A 20353-nucleotide genomic window follows, 5' to 3' on the forward strand; every position below is an offset into this window, starting at 1 on the left:
GTACTACCACACTCCTGATGTTGCTTCATGTGGTGCCCTGGGCCCCCGACCTCCAGGGGGCCGACAACCAAATTAATATTACACAACTATTTTTGTGTTGGAGGGGGGGGGGGGGGGGGGGGCTTGGAGGCCGGGGTGCCCCCATATAGCTATGATAGCAACATCTGTAGAATTGCAGGAAATTATCTTTAAGACTGCTAAATTCTCTCTCAGCCTCATGGCAAAATGTGTAGAATAGCATTATAAAACATAGATTTAGATGAAGTTAACTGCCCCCCCCCCCCCCCCGAAAATAAATAAATAAATAAATACAGCCCATAACAGCCCTGAAGGGAAAAGTAAGCCCCATGATTCATTTTCCTACACTTTTCCCCTTTACTAGGCCGAAGTGGTGGCCATTACATCCTTTGTTTTTCTGCTACTTCCGGTTGGAATTGTTTCAGAACAGTGGAAATAAGGATGAGGTATCGTTTTTATTACAGTCAAGTATAAAATAAGTTCACATTATATTATGGATCAACAAGGCGAAACTGTATCATAAATATATCATAAATATAGTGTACATTCCATGTATTTTAATGAATCATTCCTACTTACATGGGCCTACTGGCTTCTGTATAATGATATTCTTCTGTTCTAGGTTAAATGATCCTTGAGTGTGTGTGTGTACTGACAAGGAGGGGGGGGGGGGGGCATTTTGGCAGTTCCCCCAAAAGGCATGCCATGCAATTGCACACAGGTAACATCCTACCAGTTATATAGTCATTTGTTTATATGACAATAAGTCTACAAGGGGAGGTCGTCTCCATGTAAGCATGTGAATTATAATTAAGGCAAAGCATTTTATGTTTACTATGATTTTTTTAGTGGTTATATAGATTATTTTAAAAGGTTAAAATACTGAGGTATTCTTGTCAAACTGAATGCATAATCAAACAATACAAAATGCATATATACTTCAGTGTGTGTAAATGTAGAGGTCCTGAAAAAAATGACACCATTAGAATAGTCTTTTATGTTTAACCTCCATGCCGCTCATGCGTATAATAATGCATATAATGGTCCACATAACCAGATTTGTGCATCTTCAGGATAATCCATATTTGGCCGTCATCAAACATGGGGTGTATTCCTTAGCACACACCACAGCAAACCGCAGCAAAACGTTTTGCAACAGAAACATTTTTTGCTACGAAAACGAGAGTGTCATATTGGACAATTTTAACTCGGTCCCACCCCCTTTCGGCCTGTTTGCGTCCGTTTAGTTCCTAGTGAATACACCCTTGTTTCATGACAAGTTAAAGGGAAAGTTGTGCTGATAGTTTATTAATAGGGTTCGTTAGACTCATTCCAGGTCTCTTTGCCCTCCTTGTTATCCGTCAGACTCTTGACCTCTGGTTGTTGTGGAGGTTCCTGTATTTGCTACCCTCTGGAGTCCTATTACTGGCCTGTAGGGTTTTAGCGTAGCGCGAATGCCAGTCTCTCTCGAATACAGCCTTCACCTGTTCCAGGATTGTGGCGCCCCTCTCCTTGAGAGTTTGTGTTGGTTTGATGACGAGTCCGGTCCCAGCGTTATAGGCAAACTCACTCCCCACCCAGTCGTGATTACCTGAGGAAATAGAGGCAGCGCACATCAGATATCATACCATTGTGCCCTGAGCAAGTTACTGCATTCCAAACTAGCTCTAGGGAGTGCTGAACTGTGGCTGACTCTTTGCTCCTCTCCAAAATGTGTGTGTGCGTGTGTGTGTGTGTGTGTGTGTGTGTGTCTGTGTCTGTGTCTGTGTGTGTGTGTGTGTGTGTGTGTGTGTGTGTGTGTGTGTGTGTGTGTGTGTGTGTGTGTGTGTGTGTGTGTGTGTGTGTGGGGGGGGGGTTAAGAGTAAAGGATAATACATATTGTATGTCTTCTCCGTATAAATAATTGTATAATCAATGATACAGTAGATTCCCAGTGACATCTGGATCACTGACCTATGTACACAGCACTGTCGGTCACCATGTACTTATTGTGGTTGATTCCTGGTTGACTGTTGGCCATCTGCTCCCTCCTGCTAAAAAACTTCTGCAGGAATAGAAGATTAAAGTCATAAAAACAAATTGATATCCACCGCAATAGAGGCAACGCTAGTGCACTGTACGGCTTCCAGTTGCTTTAAAACTCAACGAGCCATCACACATCTGAATTCCTGAGCCACTTCATTCTGAAAGGAATATTACAGTCCAAGATCAATGTTTTTAGACCTCACAAGTAGTCTAATGTCGAGATGAAGTCACCCACACCATTGATTGTGTAAAACCAGCGAGAGTACATGGTATTTTGGAGTGTATTATACAGTACATCTCTTTAATAGGCGTTTCACAGTCTTTCTTTTCATTCACTCACCACTTCTAGGGAGCAGTTGGCCAGTTCCATGCACAGTGACTTGAGGGACATAATGAAGTTAAAGGTGAGCGGGTGGGTCTGCTTCCAGAAACTAATGAGCATACGAACTTTGACCCCTCTCAGGACCACAGCCTCACGTATCATCTCATCGATAGGAGACCAGTATCTGTGTCGATGGAAGGGTCACAAAGTGACAGGAAATGAGATGCACAGCAGAGTACCACAGGGTCTTAGAAGGACACTTTTAGCTAACACCTTCAGCCACAATACTTCATTTGTGTTTCAGCCAATGGCACCCCTGCCACTTGGTTTGCTAAAAAGCTGAGGGTTTGGGCTCTCAAATTCATAAATCAAAGCACGGGTGAAAACTATGGTTGCACTCCGTTTGCAGAATGCAGAAAGTATAGCTACAGCTTTTATGACATATATTATGTCATTGGTCCGACTATAATGAGCACATTGTGAATAGATGAATAGGCTCATTATCGGATATTGGGAAGCATCACCTTGAAACTAAAGACCCTCCAGACCTTCTGATGAGTAGGGGAAGGTAGTCTGTGACAGAGATGTAGATGAACAACTTGGCGTCCTGCATCACATGCTGTATGACATCTATGTCCTTGGCCCGATCCTTAGGACAGAAGAGGTCAGGAGAGGTCTGAGGAGGGAAGGAAGGAACCAAGAAAGGAATCATAATTAAGATGAGAACACACATGCAAATGATTCAATTTGATTTGTGTTGATTGCAGGTTATATTAAAGACTGTCAACTGTTTCATTAAGCAGAGCGTCAACGTTTCATAGCTTCACTTTATTACTGCCTTCTATGTGACAGCCAAAGCCCTCTTTAAGCCTATATTTCACACTTTCAAAACAAAGGTTATTTTCCAATTTCCCATTTCAAGCAGTCTCAATATTTAATATAGTCTGAGACATGGGGGGGGGTGTAGCGGGCGAAACGAGGACGGACATAACCCCAACATGCGTCATTGTCAGAAGTGAGCTGAGTGGAGCGAGGCAGAGGAGGAGGGCAAGGTTTGCCAACAGCAGCATCACAGTAGGACGCCATACCATCATTACTTCCTGTTACGATGATGAATATATTCTCTGTAGCTGATCAACATATCATCCCTAGGGGGGTGGAGAGATTCATTACTGTCAAATTAGAACGGAGACGTTTCATTCGTTTCTCTGCGTAACATTTACATGATTAATCACCCGGATGGGTGTCGGTTTAATAATTGATAAAGCAATCTGTTATGGGTGTCATAATGTTTTGTAAAGCTTTTGTCCATCTAGTTCAGAACATTCTAGGGTACAAGAACATTTTGTAAATATCAGCTGCCTGGTCAAGTAATAAGATGTCTAGTAAAACTGTTTCGGGGTAGGGTTAGTTATGGTTAGGGCTAGTTATGGTTAGGGCTAGTTAGGGTTAGTTAGGGTAATTTAAAGTTAGTTAGGGTTAGGGTAAATTAGGATTAGTTAGGGTTAGAGTAAGTTATGATTGGTTAGGGTTGGTTAGAGTTAGTTAGGGCTATGGTTAGGGTAAATTAGGGTAAGTTAGGATTAGGGTTAGTTAGGGTTAGGGTTAGTTATGGTTATTCTACTCCATTTCAACAAGAGTGTAGAAACATAACTCCAAAACTCCTATAGCAAGACAATATTATGGTTTGTAGACCAGTGGTGGCTGGTGTCACTATACATCGGAGGACAGGCTCGTTGTAATGCCTGGGATGGAAGAAATGGAACGCAGCCCATCTGCCAATTCCTCCCTCCACCAGCCTCTACTGATCTGCTCTATGTAATACATAGTACATAATAACAAATCCTCACCGACACATAAGCGGTAACCTCTGTATCATTGAGGTACAGCGTTACGGGGCTGTCCTTGCCGTAGAGGGCCGTGACTCTCTTGGACCAGATAGAAGGGATGTAGTCTCTGTACTGGAGCTGCCAGTAAAAGGAGAAGACCCTATGGAGGTCTATAGCCAGACAGCTGCAGTTATAAACCATCACCCCCAACTCCTTCCTCTGTGGAGAGATGCAGGGAAGAGACGGAGGGAGAGGAGGAGGCAATGTGGTTAACTGTCTGGTTATTAAAGAGAGAATGAGTGTGTTGACTGGACGGCTGAGGGACTCCTCAGACTAGATATGCACTATAAGTGAATACTTGTCTGATGAAAACATTGTTTGTTTCAGTGTATTGTGTTTGTGGACTATATACCTGTTTAGTTCAGCTGACAAAGACTGCTGACAGCTCATTATTGCATGTACAGGACCTTGAGAAATTTCTGTTCTCTGCTGACATTTCTGCTAGAGTGTATAGATTTCTGTTATCTTGCACTGTGTGTGTGTTTGGTTGTGTGTGTGTGTGGTTGTGTGTGTGTGTGTGTGTTGACTCCTCATTGGCCAATATGTTAATTACATTCAATGGGAGTTCTACCACCAGCTGGCATTAGGGCATGAAAGTGCCAGGTAATCACTTCTCTAATCACTAATGGACTAGATCACGGTTTCCCAAACTCGGTCCTGGGGCCCTCCCTGGGTGCACGTTTTGGTATTTGCCCTAACACCACACAGCCGATTCAAATAATCAAAGGTTGATGATGAGTTGGTTATTTGAATCAGCTGTGTAGTGCTAGGGTAAAAACCAAAACATGCACCCAGGGGGGACCCAGGACCGAGTTTGGGAAACCCTAGTCTAGAACTGGTACCTTGGACAGTGATCTCCAGTCCATGCTGGCACTGCCAATGAACACGTGCTTCCTATCAACAACCCAGAAATTGGAGTGCAGTCCGCCTCTGGTCAGAGCTGACATATTCACAAAGCGAACCTCGGCACCTGCAGGGGGAAAATGAAGTTAGGGAAGAAGAATATTTTGTTGTCCATTTTCTTGGAGAGAATGGAAATGGGTATTTTTGCCTAATCAGCCCACAGGGCCGGCCTCAGTGTAGAACCCCAGGAGCAGATTAGAAGGGAGCAGTAAAGTGCCTTGCTGAAGGACACAACCTCCAGACAAACATTTAGGCTACTAAAGCACTGTTTGTATTGGCCCTTAAATCACGGCCACATTGGAGAAGAAAGGCCAACGTGGCCTGTGGCTGACAGAAAGACGTACAGGCAGCCTTGGAGGCAGGAGGCAGCCCAATTTGACAAGGAAGCAGTTAAGTTGGATCCATTTGCACATTCATGTTGTTTGACCTTGTGGACTCAAGTTTGCCGGAGAGCTCAAGGAGTGAGATTGGAGCTCCTACTGTGATGGATGTTATATAAAATGTTGTATGAACTGGGTGGTTCGAGCCCTAAATGCTGATTGGCTGACAGCGGTAGTATATCAGACAGTATACCACGGGTATGACAAAATGTTACATAAAGTGCTGTATCTGCTTTCCTTAAGATAAATATGAGACACTGTAGCCTACAGACGTAGGGTCTAAATTTAAGTAAGTTTGCTACAGCAGGAAAATAATCCTGCAGCAAGAGGAAATTTGAATTATTATGTGGATTATAATTCACGTACATTTTTGTAGGGGTTGATATATTTTTTGTTAGGGCAAATCAAGTCTGAATTTTCAATGTGGAAATGATCGATTTTAGAAGCCTTTTAAAAACTCAAATACACTACAAGTTTGCATTTCTGCCGTGCAGGAAAATTCTCAACAACAAAATAGTTATTCAATTAAGCTCTTACATCTGTATGCATAATTGGGCACACACAGTACTATAGGCCATCAATGAATAATACATTGCTGTTTTTATATATTATGTGGAGTGATATGAATGAAGTGTCACTTACCATGCTCTGTTAGTTTCTGCAGTTCAGCAGAGTCTGTGAGACTGCTGGCAATCTTCAATTTAACCTCCCGAGTCTTGAGGTTGAGCAGCCTCTGGAACAGAAGCTGGCCCTGAGACATAAAAGGATATGTACAGTATGAATGTTATTGTTCCCTTTGCTCTGTGAATGTCCTTATCCAAAGACTGTTGCAAGTTTTGTGTGGCTTAGTATCAATTTCTGCTGCTGGGCGCACTGCTGATATAATGGAATAGCACTTTGCCAAAGTAGAACATTTGTAGAACGGTCCATAGTTTTATAGTTTGCGATATATGATGATGAAGAAGTAGAAGAAGATGAAGAAGTAGCAGTGCCAATCTTGTCACATGATACCTGTTTGCCAGAGTTGGGCCATGTCTCTTGGTCCCATGAGTTGAGGTTCCAGACGGGAGATACCACCTCCACTGAGTGCTTGGCCTGGTCCAACAGGCTGTTGAGGCCTGTGGAGAGGGGCACGTGGGTTGTACCATCTACGGAAAGGGGGAGGTCCTCCGGAATGTTCTCCACAAGGACAATGCTGATGAGAAAGCATACCGTTTTAATCATAAAAATCATGTACATTATTTCAGATCTCTGAAATCGATGATGCAGACATCTATGGCCTATGTTTATGATAGCATCTTAGGGCCTTGGAAGATTTTGACTCCTGTCAATTATGACAATGTTGTAGGCATGTAGATTTACTTGTTACAGATCGGTAGCCCTGCAGATTGTTTAGGACCTTTGTAATGACTTTCATTTAGCTAGCGCAAGTATTTGGTTCTGGGTTGCTTGATTATAGTTCCTGTACCTCTTACCGACAGTGTCTGTTACAGTTCTCTTCTGTGATTCCGTCCTCGTCCTCCCCCCAGACGTCTACAGCGGAGAAGGTGAGAGCCACCAGCACAGCGAAGCAGCACAGCAGAGCAAAGATGGCGATGCACTTCTGCTGAGACTGGAAGATAGGGAGGAACACACATCATGATTGTGTTCATTAGACACCAAACGGAAGAAAATAGAATGAAATATGGATGACTAAAGTGGACTTCTGTTGGGACTGAAAGACACAGAGAAAAACAAAACACATAAAATCAGGGTTGTGTTCATTAGGCAGCAAACAGACTGAAACATGGACGGACAGCCTGGACTTGTCCAATGAGAAAGGGTAATGTTTGTTTTCTGTTGCAAAATACTTAGATATGGTGTGCCCTAATGAATACAACCCTGGAGTTATCCAATAGGTAACACAAATACTTGTTTCCATTGTAAAGTAATTTAAAACGTATGCCCTAAAGAACATTATCCACATCAACCCAGTAATCAGTTGTAACGTTTCCTGAGGGTAATTAAAAGGAACCTCAATAGAGATATTGAATGCACCTCAACCTAAATCTCAATCTGTCCCCTTGTAATTTGTTTACATCCCAGATTATGACTAATAGAAATGCAGCCAAGGGAGCAAAACTGACAACTAACTGTTTTTGAAAGGAACCTCAATGGATTTATTAAATGCACCTCAATCTCTTCTTTCCTGATTAGGACTAATCTCAGCCAAGAAGCAAAACTGACAAGATTAACTGTTGACAAGTCCATTAGGTCTCAGGTGTTACACAACAGGAAAATCATCCTCCATTAGATTTGTATATCAATCATCAATACAATTGATCAGCAGTCAGGATTTTACGAATCAATAACCCAAATAGAACGTCATTGGACTGTGTAGTCAGACATCAGATGTGACAAAGGAAGGTATGGTCCATACTTAAAGCAGGCATTGAGTGTGTGTGGCCGGACAGTGGAAGTAATCAATTCTCATTGGAGGCTGCGAAGCACATTTCCTCGGCTGCAATCCTCCGGTGGCTAGCTCCAGGCATTCCAAATGAATGGGCTGAGAATGGACGATGCTAGCTTAGAGTCTAATGGTAATATATTGAATATTGACGGTGGATGTCCTATTCTAGAGATCCTGCCATCCTCCAACACACGATACAGTACATGCTGTAGTGGAACACTTGAGTTTAGGTTGGAGAGGGAAGGCTGTTATAATGCTCCATTGCATGGCATTTGAAAACAAACTATTACAATTTTATATAGTGTTTTCACATTTTGACTTGAGGAAAGCTGAACTAGGCCCCATCTCTTTGATAGTCACGACTCTTGGCAAATTGGTTCCTTATGAGTTGAAATCATTTCAAATACTTGACCTGTGTCTGATGATTGAGCTTGCCTAGCTAAATGGAACTAATAGAATAGTCCTGAAAATTCTCAGCCACAAAGAGTGATCAAATGAAGATCCTACATCTGTAGGGGTCTTGTACTATATGGTCAGTTTTGAATGAGGATGGAGGGATCACAAGTCATTGATGAAATGTGCGTATGGTCCATGGATTCCTTTTCCCTGGGGACCAACACACACACGGCCAATATCTCTCAAATCCTACTTTATGCTAAGAAGAAGCTGAGGGGACAAGTGAAGTGGAACAGTCTTCCTGTAATGAATACACAGGGAGAAAAAGGTGTAGATTCATGATCAGAGCACGGCAGGTGTTTATTTCGCCTTCGTAGAAGGCAGGAATTGTGGTCAAAGGCAGGCAATGGTCATTAACAGGCAGGAGAAACAAAACTAGTACCGATGGCTATAACTGGTTCTCACAAACGAGATAGGAAAAGGCTTAGTAGAGTCAAAATGAACAATACCTCACAAAGGCACAAACAGAATGAACTGAACTAAATAAGGAGCTGATGAGACCAGGTGAGAAACGAACACAGGTGAAATCAATGAACAAAAATGAAAGACAGGGCTACGTTCAAGAACACAACGAAACAGAACACGAGGTTGACTAAAAAAATAAATACAGAACCTTACACTTCCAAACCAAACTGAAGGCAAATTTGATTCACAGTAAAACTATGTTTAAAGGAAAGAAAGAAGGAAAACACTGTTCTATTGAAGTTAAAGAACAGGGGCTTAGGTATGTAGGGCTTTTCTACAGCTGCCCTACGCCCGCCTGCTTTGTTCAGGCGCATCAGAGCTGAAAGGATTTTATTAAACCTTAAACCAGCTACTTTGCTGCATTGCGACCGTGTACTACTTTTTGGGGACTTTTTTTGTCTGTTTACAATCCTTACTTAGTGCAATGTATGTATTGTAACACTATGTGTAGTAGATGTAAATTACATGTGTAATAGTATAAGGGGCGCAACTTCGGTTTCAGAAGTGGGGGGACATCATTATTATATATTTTTTTGTATATTAATTTCAGATAAACAGATAAACACTCTAAACAGCCTACCCGACCACTCGGAGGCGTCCGCATGGTCCTAAAGCACGACGTTGCCTCGTTTTGTATCACATTCCAATGATAAAACTGGGAGGACAAAAATGCAAATGCAGAATGTTAGGGTGGGGGGGGGGGGGACATGCCCCAGTGAAAGTTACGCCCCTGAGTGTAAGTATCTATTTTATACAACAGTATTGTGTCTTGAAGACAGAATGTCCTTGAGGGACAGTAAAGATAACATTTTTCTTCTTCCTTCTCCTAGTGGGTTTGATGTATGTCGCTTTAATTGAGGGCCAAGTCAATGTGGTCAATGATCAGAATACAGATCTCTCTTCTGACAGGTATCCTCAAGAAGTCTCCATTTTCTTTCTTCATTTAAAAGTGCGGCAGGCAGTTCTGTTTTGCTTAGCTCGACACTCCTGCAATCTCATTCTCTCGGTTGTTTGAGCCTTTGGCACGACTGTTTACTGGCGCCTGTATCAGTGTTGCGCTGTGTGTGGCTGTCACCATCACATTATCTATTCTCTTTCTCTCTTTTTTTCTCCCATTTTGAATTGGAATCAACATCCTGCCTTGGCCCCTGCCAGCTTGTCTACTGTCTTTGGGTGAGGGAGCTTTGCCCTGAACCCTTCTTCCACAACTGTAGTTTTTTAAGATTCTATGTAGTCAAGAATTTGCCACCATTACAATCAATGAAACTTCTGATAGCTAGATTTAGTATTTTCATCACCATCCCTCTCTGGCCCCTTGTCAGCTTGTTTAGTGCCTTCGGGTGAAGGAGCAGTGCACATTTTCCTCCTTTTCCAACAGCTTTTTAAACCTTCAAACAGTCAGAAATTTACCATCATTCACAACCTATGAAACTTTTGTCAGTGAAGCAAAACAAAGAATTGTCGAAGTCAGAAAAAACAATACAACTTTTGACAGCTAGTGAAGAGTCACTCCTCAGCTATAACATGTGGAGAATGGCCAGTCCACATAGAAAAATATTGTCAAGTCAATTTCAAACCCGGTCCATCATCTACTCTCCGCCCTGTCTGTCTCGAGCGATCATGCGGAAAGAAGGAGAAACAGCCCGGATGCACTTTGCACTCGTCTGTCGCGCCAAGGCAACGAGGGAACCGCTCCTCCCTTCAATTCATTTAGCCTAGTCAAGGACCTCGCCACGTTTCGCTGGGGTTAATACCCATGGGGATATTCCTCCGCAACAAATACAAGCCAGACCTGTCAGATAAATGAAAAGATTTCACAGAAACTATCCCGCCATAAACAGAGAATGACATTTTCTGGTATCATTTTTAATTCCACAGCAAAATGTTATTTATTTAAATAATTTAAAAAACATTATTCTCGGCGACCAATTGTATCTGTATGCAACTAATTACAAGTAAAGCCTACTCTTCTGGATATTATAATCTGAAATGAGCCAGTATGTTCTGTAAGTACATTTACACCCAATTCTGTATAATATAATGAATAATAATATACACAAATCATTCGAAAGAATAAAAAAGGAAGGTGATGAATGAATACATAATTGATAAATCTCAAACTCACCTTCATAGGCTCCTGTGGCTGTGTAGTTGGTGCTGCCATGAGTCCTTTAAACTTTACACACCTGGTCAACTAACGGTCAACTAACGGTTAATCACATTAGACATTCTCCAGTCTCAGTGAACTAGTAAACCATGACCCTGTCCTCGTAAACCATAACCATGACCCTGTCCTCACAGTGTCCCCTTGTCCTCATAATGCTGTTGCTCTGGTCCCGACGGTGTGTGTGATGCGTGGTGTAGTCCGAGGTCTGTCCCGGTAAGCCCTGACATGGTCTCTCCACTTCCTCTCTGGCGCTTCCTTTGTGTGCTCTTCTACTCTGTCCACAGTGATAGTGTGAAAGTGTGTGTGTTGGGATGTGTGTGTTTGGATGTGTGTGTGTGCTCTCTCTACTCCCCTCCACACTGACAGAGGCAGAGGGAGAGGTAGAGTAGGAACAGGACTGTGCCCACCCCTTCAGTCCAAACATCCAATGTGAAAGCTCTCTCATAGCTGAGCCCCCTCCCTCCCTCCCTCCCTCCCTCCCTCCCTCCCTCCCTCCCTCCTCTCCCTCCTCTCCCTCCCTCCCTCCCTCCCTCCCTCCCTCCCTCCCTCCCTCCCTCCCTCCCTCCCTCCCTCCTCTCCCTCCTCTCCCTTCCTTTCTTCCTTCCTACCTGCCCTGTGAAGCAAAACTCAACTGGCAGAAAGCAAATGGACCTTGCTAGCGACTAGAATGAAATCCCCCAAAATTCCCACTGGGTATGGGGCAGAAACTAAAGAAACATACCCACTGGGTATAGGGCAGAAACTAAAGAAACATACCCACTGGGTATAGGGCAGAAACTAAAGAAACATACCCACTGGGTATAGGGCAGAAACTAAAGAAACATACTCACTGGGTATAGGGCAGAAACTAAAGAAACATACCCACTGGGTATAGGGCAGACACTAAAGAAACATACCCTCTGGGTATAGGGCAGAAACTAAAGAAACATACCCACTGGGTATAGGGCAGAAACTAAAGAAACATACCCACTGGGTATAGGGCAGAAACTAAAGAAACATACCCACTGGGTATAAGGCAGAAACTAAAGAAACATACCCACTGGGTATAGGGCAGAAACTAAAGTAGCTGAAGAACTAACATAATGTTTATGGTATTGATTCAACTGCACCTCCATACACCCAACATAATCATGTGATGGATATAGATATACAGTGTACATAAATACATTATACATACAGTGTACTAAGAACACACACACACACACACACACACACACACACACACACACACACACACACACACACACACACACACACACACACACACACACACACACACACACACACACACACACACACACACACACACACACACACACACACACACACACACAGCATATCAAATGATGTCATAATAGTATGTTTGTTTTCTACGCCCTACATTTCAAGTTTCCCGTGTCATAATAATTGTAATTCAACCACTGCGCTTAAGGCCATCCACATCCATAACATCTCTCCACCAGCCCAGTCCCCTTTCTGCTCTAGTCTACAGTCTACAGAGGAAGATAAAACACTCTTGCACTCTGCAGTGCACAAAAGCGCATTCAGGACCGCAGTGAGGAAGTGAGGAAGAATCAAGCATGCATGAAACTAAACCACTTCCATATTTCTCTTCACCTCTAATGTCTCTTTTTTTATTCACAGGGAAACCTGGCATGGTTTAACACTAGCGAAGACCGAAGAGCATATGCTACCTACTGCAGGAGGCTACTGCTGAATCTAACTCGGCATAGGGGGTTGGAGCCCATAGGGAGGGGGGGAGAGAGAGAGAGAGAGAGAGAGAGAGAGAGAGAGAGAGAGAGAGAGAGAGAGAGAGAGAGAGAGACAGAGAGAGAGAGAGAGAGAGAGAGAGAGACAGAGAGAGAGAGAGAGAGAGCTGGTGGGGAGTGGAAAAGTTTAGTTAAAGTCAATTTACCTCAAACAACCTTGGGAGTCTGAGGAATACTTCTTTCACATCCATCTCCCCATCTTGACCCATCTATCTCTGCTAAGCGTCTGAGCTCTCATCCATAAAGTGGATAAACTTGTCAGACTGACACTCTATACCTCTCACTTCAGGGATGTTCATATACACTAAGCCAGCCTGCAGTATAAACAGCTGCATCCTCAATAGTCTCAGTTAAAGGAAGGTACAAGAGGAGGCCTGGAATCCAGGCTACATCGTCAATGACATAGAATAATGTTGCTTTTACTCTATTGTCAATAAAGTGTATAGAATGGTAGTTACAGGATATGTGCTGGTTTCTCATGCTGAACTAGAGCATTTTCGAGGGATAATGTGATGAGGAACCCCATTGGGCTCTATGACAGAAAGAGAGGTGCCCTCTGGGTGTCACCCTCTGACTGGAGGAGAGAGAGAGAGAGAGAGAGAGAGAGAGAGAGAGAGAGAGAGAGAGAGAGAGAGAGAGAGAGAGAGAGAGAGAGAGAGAGAGAGAGGGTTGCAGCGAGAGAGAGCAGGACGGTGTTGACAGGAAGGGTTGAGTCTTGTCCCGAGAGGAAGAATGTTGCCAAAGGTGGGTGCACACGCTAGAACACACACACATTTCTAGATATAGTCGATGCCCAGAAACCCCCACCATAGTATCATTGGCGGGAGGTCTCACTTTATCATGTCTGTGTGTTTTCTCAAACCATATTTAGGTCAGTGGGTTTCTCAACGTTTTTAATTTTTTTTGATCCAAAAACACTCAGGTCATATAGTCAGGAAAACTCCTGTTTTAACCCTGGAGATAACCCCTCCATTGAGCTTTCAAATTCAAATCCAACAGGTGTAGACTTTGCGGTAAAATGCAAATTTACGAGCCCATTCCCGACAGTGCAGAGTTAAAAAGCAAGACAAATATTTGCTAAATAAGAAAGGAAATAGTAGCCCAGTAAAAACAATAACGAGGCTATATACAGGGATTACCGGTACCGAGTCGACGTAGTGGAGGTGATTGAGATAACATCAGGAAACATATTAAACAGAGTACCAGCAGCGTGTATTTTGTGTGTGTGTGTGTGTGTGTGTGTGTGTGTGTGTGTGTGTGTGTGTGTGTGTGTGTGTGTGTGTGTGTGTGTGTGTGTGTGTGTGTGTGTGTGTGTGTGTGAGTGAGTGAGTGAGTGAGTGAGTGTCAGTGTAGTATGTGTGAGTGTGTTGGTAGAGTCTAGTGAGTGTGTTGGTAGAGTCTAGTGAGTGTGTTGGTAGAGTCTAGTGAGTGTGTGGGTAGAGTCTAGTGAGTGTGTTGGTAGAGTCTAGTGAGTGTGTGGGTAGAGTCTAGTGAGTGTGTTGGTAGAGTCTAGTGAGTGTGTTGGTAGAGTCTAGTGAGTGTGTGGGTAGAGTCTAGTGAGTGTGTGGGTAGAGTCTAGTGAGTGTGTGGGTAGAGTCTAGTGAGTGTGTTGGTAGAGTCTAGTGAGTGTGTTGGTAGAGTCTAGTGAGTGTGTGGGTAGAGTCTAGTGAGTGTGTTGGTAGAGTCTAGTGAGTGTGTTGGTAGAGTCTAGTGAGTGTGTGGGTAGAGTCTAGTGAGTGTGTGGGTAGAGTCTAGTGAGTGTGTGGGTAGAGTCTAGTGAGTGTGTTGGTAGAGTCTAGTGAGTGTGTTGGTAGAGTCTAGTGAGTGTGTGGGTAGAGTCTAGTGAGTGTGTGGGTAGAGTCTAGTGAGTGTGTGGGTAGAGTCTAGTGAGTGTGTTGGTAGAGTCTAGTGAGTGTGTTGGTAGAGTCTAGTGAGTGTGTTGGTAGAGTCTAGTGAGTGTGTTGGTAGAGTCTAGTGAGTGTGTTTGTAGAGTCTAGTGAGTGTGTTGGTAGAGTCTAGTGAGTGTGTTGGTAGAGTCTAGTGAGTGTGTTTGTAGAGTCTAGTGAGTGTGTGGGTAGAGTCTAGTGAGTGTGTGGGTAGAGTCTAGTGAGTGTGTTTGTAGAGTCTAGTGAGTGTGTGGGTAGAGTCTAGTGAGTGTGTGGGTAGAGTCTAGTGAGTGTGTTGGTAGAGTCTAGTGAGTGTGTTGGTAGAGTCTAGTGAGTGTGTTGGTAGAGTCTAGTGAGTGTGTGGGTAGAGTCTAGTGAGTGTGTTGGTAGAGTCTAGTGAGTGTGTTGGTAGAGTCTAGTGAGTGTGTTGGTAGAGTCTAGTGAGTGTGTGGGTAGAGTCTAGTGAGTGTGTTGGTAGAGTCTAGTGAGTGTGTGGGTAGAGTCTAGTGAGTGTGTTGGTAGAGTCTAGTGAGTGTGTGGGTAGAGTCTAGTGAGTGTGCATCGAGCCAGTCAAGGGAGTCAGTGCAAAACAATTGAGGTAAATAAATAGTAAAGGGGATCAATGTAAATAGTCCGGGTAGCCAGTTGATGAGCTGTTCAGCAGTCTTATGGCTTGAGGGTTGAAGCTGTTCAGATGTCTTTTGGTCACAGACTTGGCACTTGGTTACTCGTTGTGGTGCAGTGGCAGAGAGAACAGTCTATGACTTGGGTAGCTGCAGTCTTTAACAATTTTTAGGACCTTCCTCTGACACCGCCTGGTATAGAGGTCCTGGATGGTAGGGAATTTGGCCCCAGTGAAGTACTGGGCCGTACGCACAACCTTCTGTCGGAAACCGTGCAGTTGCTATACCAAGAGGTGTATGCAGAAAGTCAAGATGCTCTCAGTGGTGAAGCTGTAGAACATTTTGAGAATCTGAGGGCCCGTGCCAAACCCTTTCAATCCAATTCCAGTGCTGATTCATTGCACTGGCTCAGAGCAGCCTGTTCAGACTGTACTTCTCCAACAGGGACTTCATTATCTTCTATGCGCTGTCTATGGCCCAGCGCACCCACACTAGAGACTGATTAAGACTACCTCAGCTGTACAAGATGCTAGTATTGCAGAGGTCTCATACTGTATACAGTGGAGCTCCACTCACCCACAGAGAGACATGTCTGTTGTGTTACAGTGGTTACAGTGTGTGGGAGTGTGTGATTTCTCTGTGGAGGGGAAGATACAGATGTAGGATCTTAATTTGAGCCAGTTTGCTACAGCAGGAAAAAAAAAACGTAAGTTTGGCATTTAAAAAATTAAATGCTCAAAAGAGAGAAGTTAAACAAAGTTTGGAGCTTGATCGACACTATTTAAAGCAGGCATTGAGGGTGTGTGAGGTGGACAGTGAAAGTAATTAATTATCATTGGAGGCTGCGAAGCACATTTCCTCGGCTGCAATCCTCTGGTGGCTAGCTCCAGGCATTCCAAATGAATGGGCTGAGAATGGACGATGCTAGCTTACAGTCTAATGGTGCTATATTGAATATTGATGGTGGATGTTCTATTCTAGAGATCCTGCCATCCTCCAACACACGATACAATATATGGTGTAGTGGAACACTTGAGTTTAAGTATTTCAAATACTTGACCTGTGTCTGATTGAGCTTTCCTAGCTAAATGGAATTTATACAATAGTCCTAGAAAATTCTCAGCCACAAATTAGTGATCAAATGAAGATCCTACATCTGTAGGGGTCTTGTACTATATGGTCAGTTTTGAATGAGGATGGAGGGATCACAACTCATTAATGAAACGTGCATTTTTGACAACGGGATACAACTGATTTTCTCTGTTCTGCCCCTCATGTGTCATCATAATGCTATAATATATTCTCTTTACTCACTTGTACAGGTACCGTCGTGAAGGTGATCCAGGTACTCGTGATAGAGGTGACACAGGTACACAGTTTTTCACCTTCACACATAATACCATGACTCATTCACACGTTCCACAACAGGAACAGGAAATAGGTGTTTGTGTGTCCGCATGTCAGCATGGTTTCATGGTGAGGGTCAATGTCTGTGATGTGCTGAGTGGGCCGTCGGGCACCAGTGCCATGGGAGACTGGCGCCGTGCCCACGAGAGAGAGAGAGAGAGTGAGAGAGTGAGAGAGTGAGAGAGCAGACAGTGGAGCTGGAGTGAGCTGACGGTGAAGAATGACCAAAGTTTTAATACTGGCAGGAAGTTAAAATGGGGTGAAAATATAGATGAATTACAGATGCAGGATCTTAATTTGATCACTCTTTTGTTGTTGAGAATATTCCCGGGCAGCAAAAAAGACTAACTTGTAATGTATTCAAGGTTTAAAAAGGCTTCTAAAGTCTGTAATTTACACTTTATGTCAGACTTCCCCTAAAGAAAAATGTATCAACCCCTACAAAACATAATTACAATCCACATAAAGATTCACATTTCCTGTTGCTGGATTATTTTCCTGCTGTAGCAAACTGGCTCAAATGTAGATCCTACATCTGTAGAAGCTGCCGGTCCACAAAGTCTCTGTCTATAGCTGGAGACTCTATCTTACTCTGTAGCTGCTCGGCTTTCCCAATAATTCATTTATTGTAATGCAGCACTGCGTGATCCATACACCAGCCCAATGGATTAGTGTGTGGGGTTGAGTTGGGTCTGGGCTGCATAAAATAACAGTAGAGTGTGTAGTGTAACAGACAGACCTCAGGGCTTCTGAGGACAGACTGTACATAACAGTACTATCTCCCTGTTCCGACATGAGATTTCAGGGCAGGTCTCAACTCACCACAACTGGGTTCAAATACTATTTGAAATCATTTCAAATACTTGACCTGTGTCTGATTGAGCTTGCCTAGCTTAAATTGAACTAATGCAATACTGTAGTCCTAAAAATGTAAACCCTTCCCATCTAGCACTGCAGACAGGCTCAAGCAAACACTGAAACTATATTTAAAAACAATCATTATTTGAACCCATGTCAAGTACAGAACAGTTATTGTGGCACATCTCTCGCTTCCCTTCAGACATGGGATGTCAAGACAGGTGTCTGCTATACTCAGTATACTTAAAGCAGGCAGATCTCCCAGTCCCGTACCACCCCCAACCATGAAATATTTACACTCAATTTCAGCTAAAAAGCTCACTGCCTCCGCGAGGGCACGCTTAGAGGGAGAGGAAGTCTCTAGCCTATGGCGGAGGAGTTCAGCCTGAGTCTGTGTAACCCTAACGTAAGGTGAAAACACATGACTCCCTTACCTTAAACACTAATGTAGAAAATAGAAACCGAAGCAGAAACCCAACACTTAAGTTAGTTTGAGTTTTGGCAGTGGGCATTTCAAATTAAAAGAGAAGAAGTTAAACAAAGTTTGGAGCTTGATCGGCACTATTTAAAGCAAGCATTGAGTGTGTGTGAGGCGGACAGTGGAAGTAATCAATTCTCATTGGAGGCTGCGAAGCACATTTCCTCGGCTGCAATCCTCCGGTGGCTAGCTCCAGGCATTCCAAATGAATGGGCTGAGAATGGACGATGCTAGCTTAGAGTCTAATGGTAATATATTGAATATTGACGGTGGATGTCCTATTCTAGAGATCCTGCCATCCTCCAACACACGATACAGTACATGCTGTAGTGGAACACTTGAGTTTAGGTTGGAGAGGGAAGGCTGTTATAATGCTCCATTGCATGGCATTTGAAAACAAACTATTACAATTTTATATAGTGTTTTCACATTTTGACTTGAGGAAAGCTGAACTAGGCCCCATCTCTTTGATAGTCACGACTCTTGGCAAACTGGTTCCTGCATGAATATTTTAATCAGCTAACATGTTCCCTGTGGATATCCTGTCCCAAGTCAATTACATTTCATCCTAGTTGAGTGGACTGAATCCTTGGGTTAGACAAGAGATCGAAGTCAACTGTCCCTCAAATCATTCTCAGCCAGTTGCCCAGCCAAACCTGTCTTCAGCCTCTATCCCCTACTAATACTACTGTACGACATTCCTCTGGAATCTCCCCAACAGCTTCCACCAGTGTGTATGAGGTGTGTTTAAGTGTGCGTTCAGGGTACTCACATGTTCCAGCTTCTCTTTGCTGCGGAGCCAGATGGTTGCAGAATAGTCCTGTTGCTGGATAGCACTGTTGGCGTAGATGTCAGAGAGGTGGGGTGCGTGGAGGGGTTCCCCTCTACCCCTCATCCCATGGCCTCCTGATGCCATGATGCACACACACACACGCACGCGCACACACGCACGCACGCGCGCACACACACACACACACACACGCACACACACACGCACACGCACACGCACGCACGCACGCACGCACACACACACACACACACACTCACAAACAATCACTTAAAAGCTCCTCTTCTTCTCTTCTGGCCTCTTTCCTCCTCTAGACTCTATCACTGTCAGTCTATAGCTAGTCAATGAGTGAGCCAAGCCCTTCTAAACCATCGTGGATCTGTAAGTGGGTGACTGTCTGTAGCTCTTCAAACCCACCGAGGTTCTCTTCTCTCACTGGCTGTCTAACTGTCTGGTGTGTGTATGGGCAGTGGGTGGGCTGGTTCCTCGTGGGAGGTGGGGCTCAACAGGGAGTGCTGCTGCAGAATGAAGTGGGAGAGTGCCAGACCCACTTATAGGCACTGAGTGAGTGAGGGTGTGTGTGTGTGTGCGTGTGTGTGTGTGTGTGTGTGTGTGTGTGTGTGTGTGTGTGTGTGTGTGTGTGTGTGTGTGTGTGTGTGTGTGTGCACTACATTCAAATTAAAACGGAGGTTCTTACATCAGTGAGGAAATCTATGTATCAGATAATAAAGCTATAGTATGTTTATATCGGTTAGTCCAGTGGTGTCTGTAGCTTAACCTACGGCACATGTCAGAGTATATCGCTGTATTACACTGCACCAGAGTGGGACACTAGTGTGTTAGCTAATAAAGTCTTGATTTGACACTGCCTCGACTACACTGCCTCGACTACACTGCCTCGACTACACTGCCTCGACTGCTGTGATATTGCCTCTGCCTCTAACGGCATTTTATTGATATATACAGTACACCTTTTAGGTCATTATATAGTTTCACACTGCCGATATAACCACATACTGTAAGTCTTGAATGAATGGAGGTTGTGTAAATACTGAAGCAAAGAGAAAGGAAAGTGTTCAGTGGCCCTTGAACGATTTATGTCACGACTGGAGAACCTTTCTGCCACCAGAATGGATTTTGCAGTGATTGTTCTAGTTTCATTACCTAAATTATGCAGCTATCATTGCATCAATACTGCACAGCTAAACTGATTCTTAATAGGTGCATTCTCCTATGGCAGTAGTTCCTATATAGCCTGTCAAAATGTACTTACTCACAAGCCTCCATCTCTCCACTCCAGGATGGAAATGGCTATATTTATGCCCTTACTTTTCCTCCAGTGTTTAGTGAACAGCATACTGATTTCTCCTTCTCCCCTACAGTCAGGTCTGCAGAGGCAGACTTGCTGACCCAGTACTCCTGTTTCTTTTTTTTGTCCTCCTCAAACCTTCATCAGTCGACCACAAGCAAT

At 43.7% G+C, this 20353-nt stretch overlaps 1 protein-coding gene across 4 annotated transcripts; it reads right to left on the reverse strand.

Moving 5' to 3' along the window:
- Positions 1-454: 454 nt before the first annotated feature.
- Positions 455-19330, reverse strand: LOC129839395 (inactive phospholipase D5-like). Of its 4 annotated transcripts, none has more exons than XM_055906821.1 (10): positions 18868-19330; positions 7013-7149; positions 6549-6732; positions 6180-6288; positions 5097-5224; positions 4216-4413; positions 2890-3041; positions 2384-2549; positions 1972-2059; positions 455-1609 (listed from the first exon to the last, which is right to left on the reverse strand). In XM_055906821.1, the coding sequence occupies exons 1-10, from the start codon at positions 19009-19011 to the stop codon at positions 1380-1382; spliced, it is 1536 nt and encodes a 511-aa protein (XP_055762796.1). In that variant the 5' UTR covers positions 19012-19330; the 3' UTR covers positions 455-1379. The 4 variants fall into 4 exon arrangements, with proteins under 4 accessions (XP_055762796.1, XP_055762795.1, XP_055762797.1 ...); XM_055906820.1 differs by having other exon boundaries at positions 1972-2062; positions 18868-19328; XM_055906822.1 differs by lacking the exon at positions 18868-19330 and adding an exon at positions 11033-11453 and having other exon boundaries at positions 1972-2062.
- Between the last annotated feature and the right edge of the window lie 1023 nt (positions 19331-20353).

This window comes from Salvelinus fontinalis, chromosome 40 (genome assembly GCF_029448725.1).
Source record: "Salvelinus fontinalis isolate EN_2023a chromosome 40, ASM2944872v1, whole genome shotgun sequence".
NCBI lineage: Eukaryota > Metazoa > Chordata > Actinopteri > Salmoniformes > Salmonidae > Salvelinus > Salvelinus fontinalis.

Bases quoted from the DNA above. Each gene is read 5' to 3' on its own strand.
- LOC129839395 (XM_055906820.1), bottom strand. From the start codon at position 19,011: ATGGCATCAGGAGGCCATGGGATGAGGGGTAGAGGGGAACCCCTCCAC. The intron at 5,225-6,179 runs GTAAGTGACACT...TTCCCCCTGCAG, and splicing joins GCAGAAACTAACAGAGCATG to GTGCCGAGGTTCGCTTTGTG. The intron at 2,550-2,889 runs GTGATGCTTCCC...CCATCGACACAG, and splicing joins GGAGGGTCTTTAGTTTCAAG to ATACTGGTCTCCTATCGATG.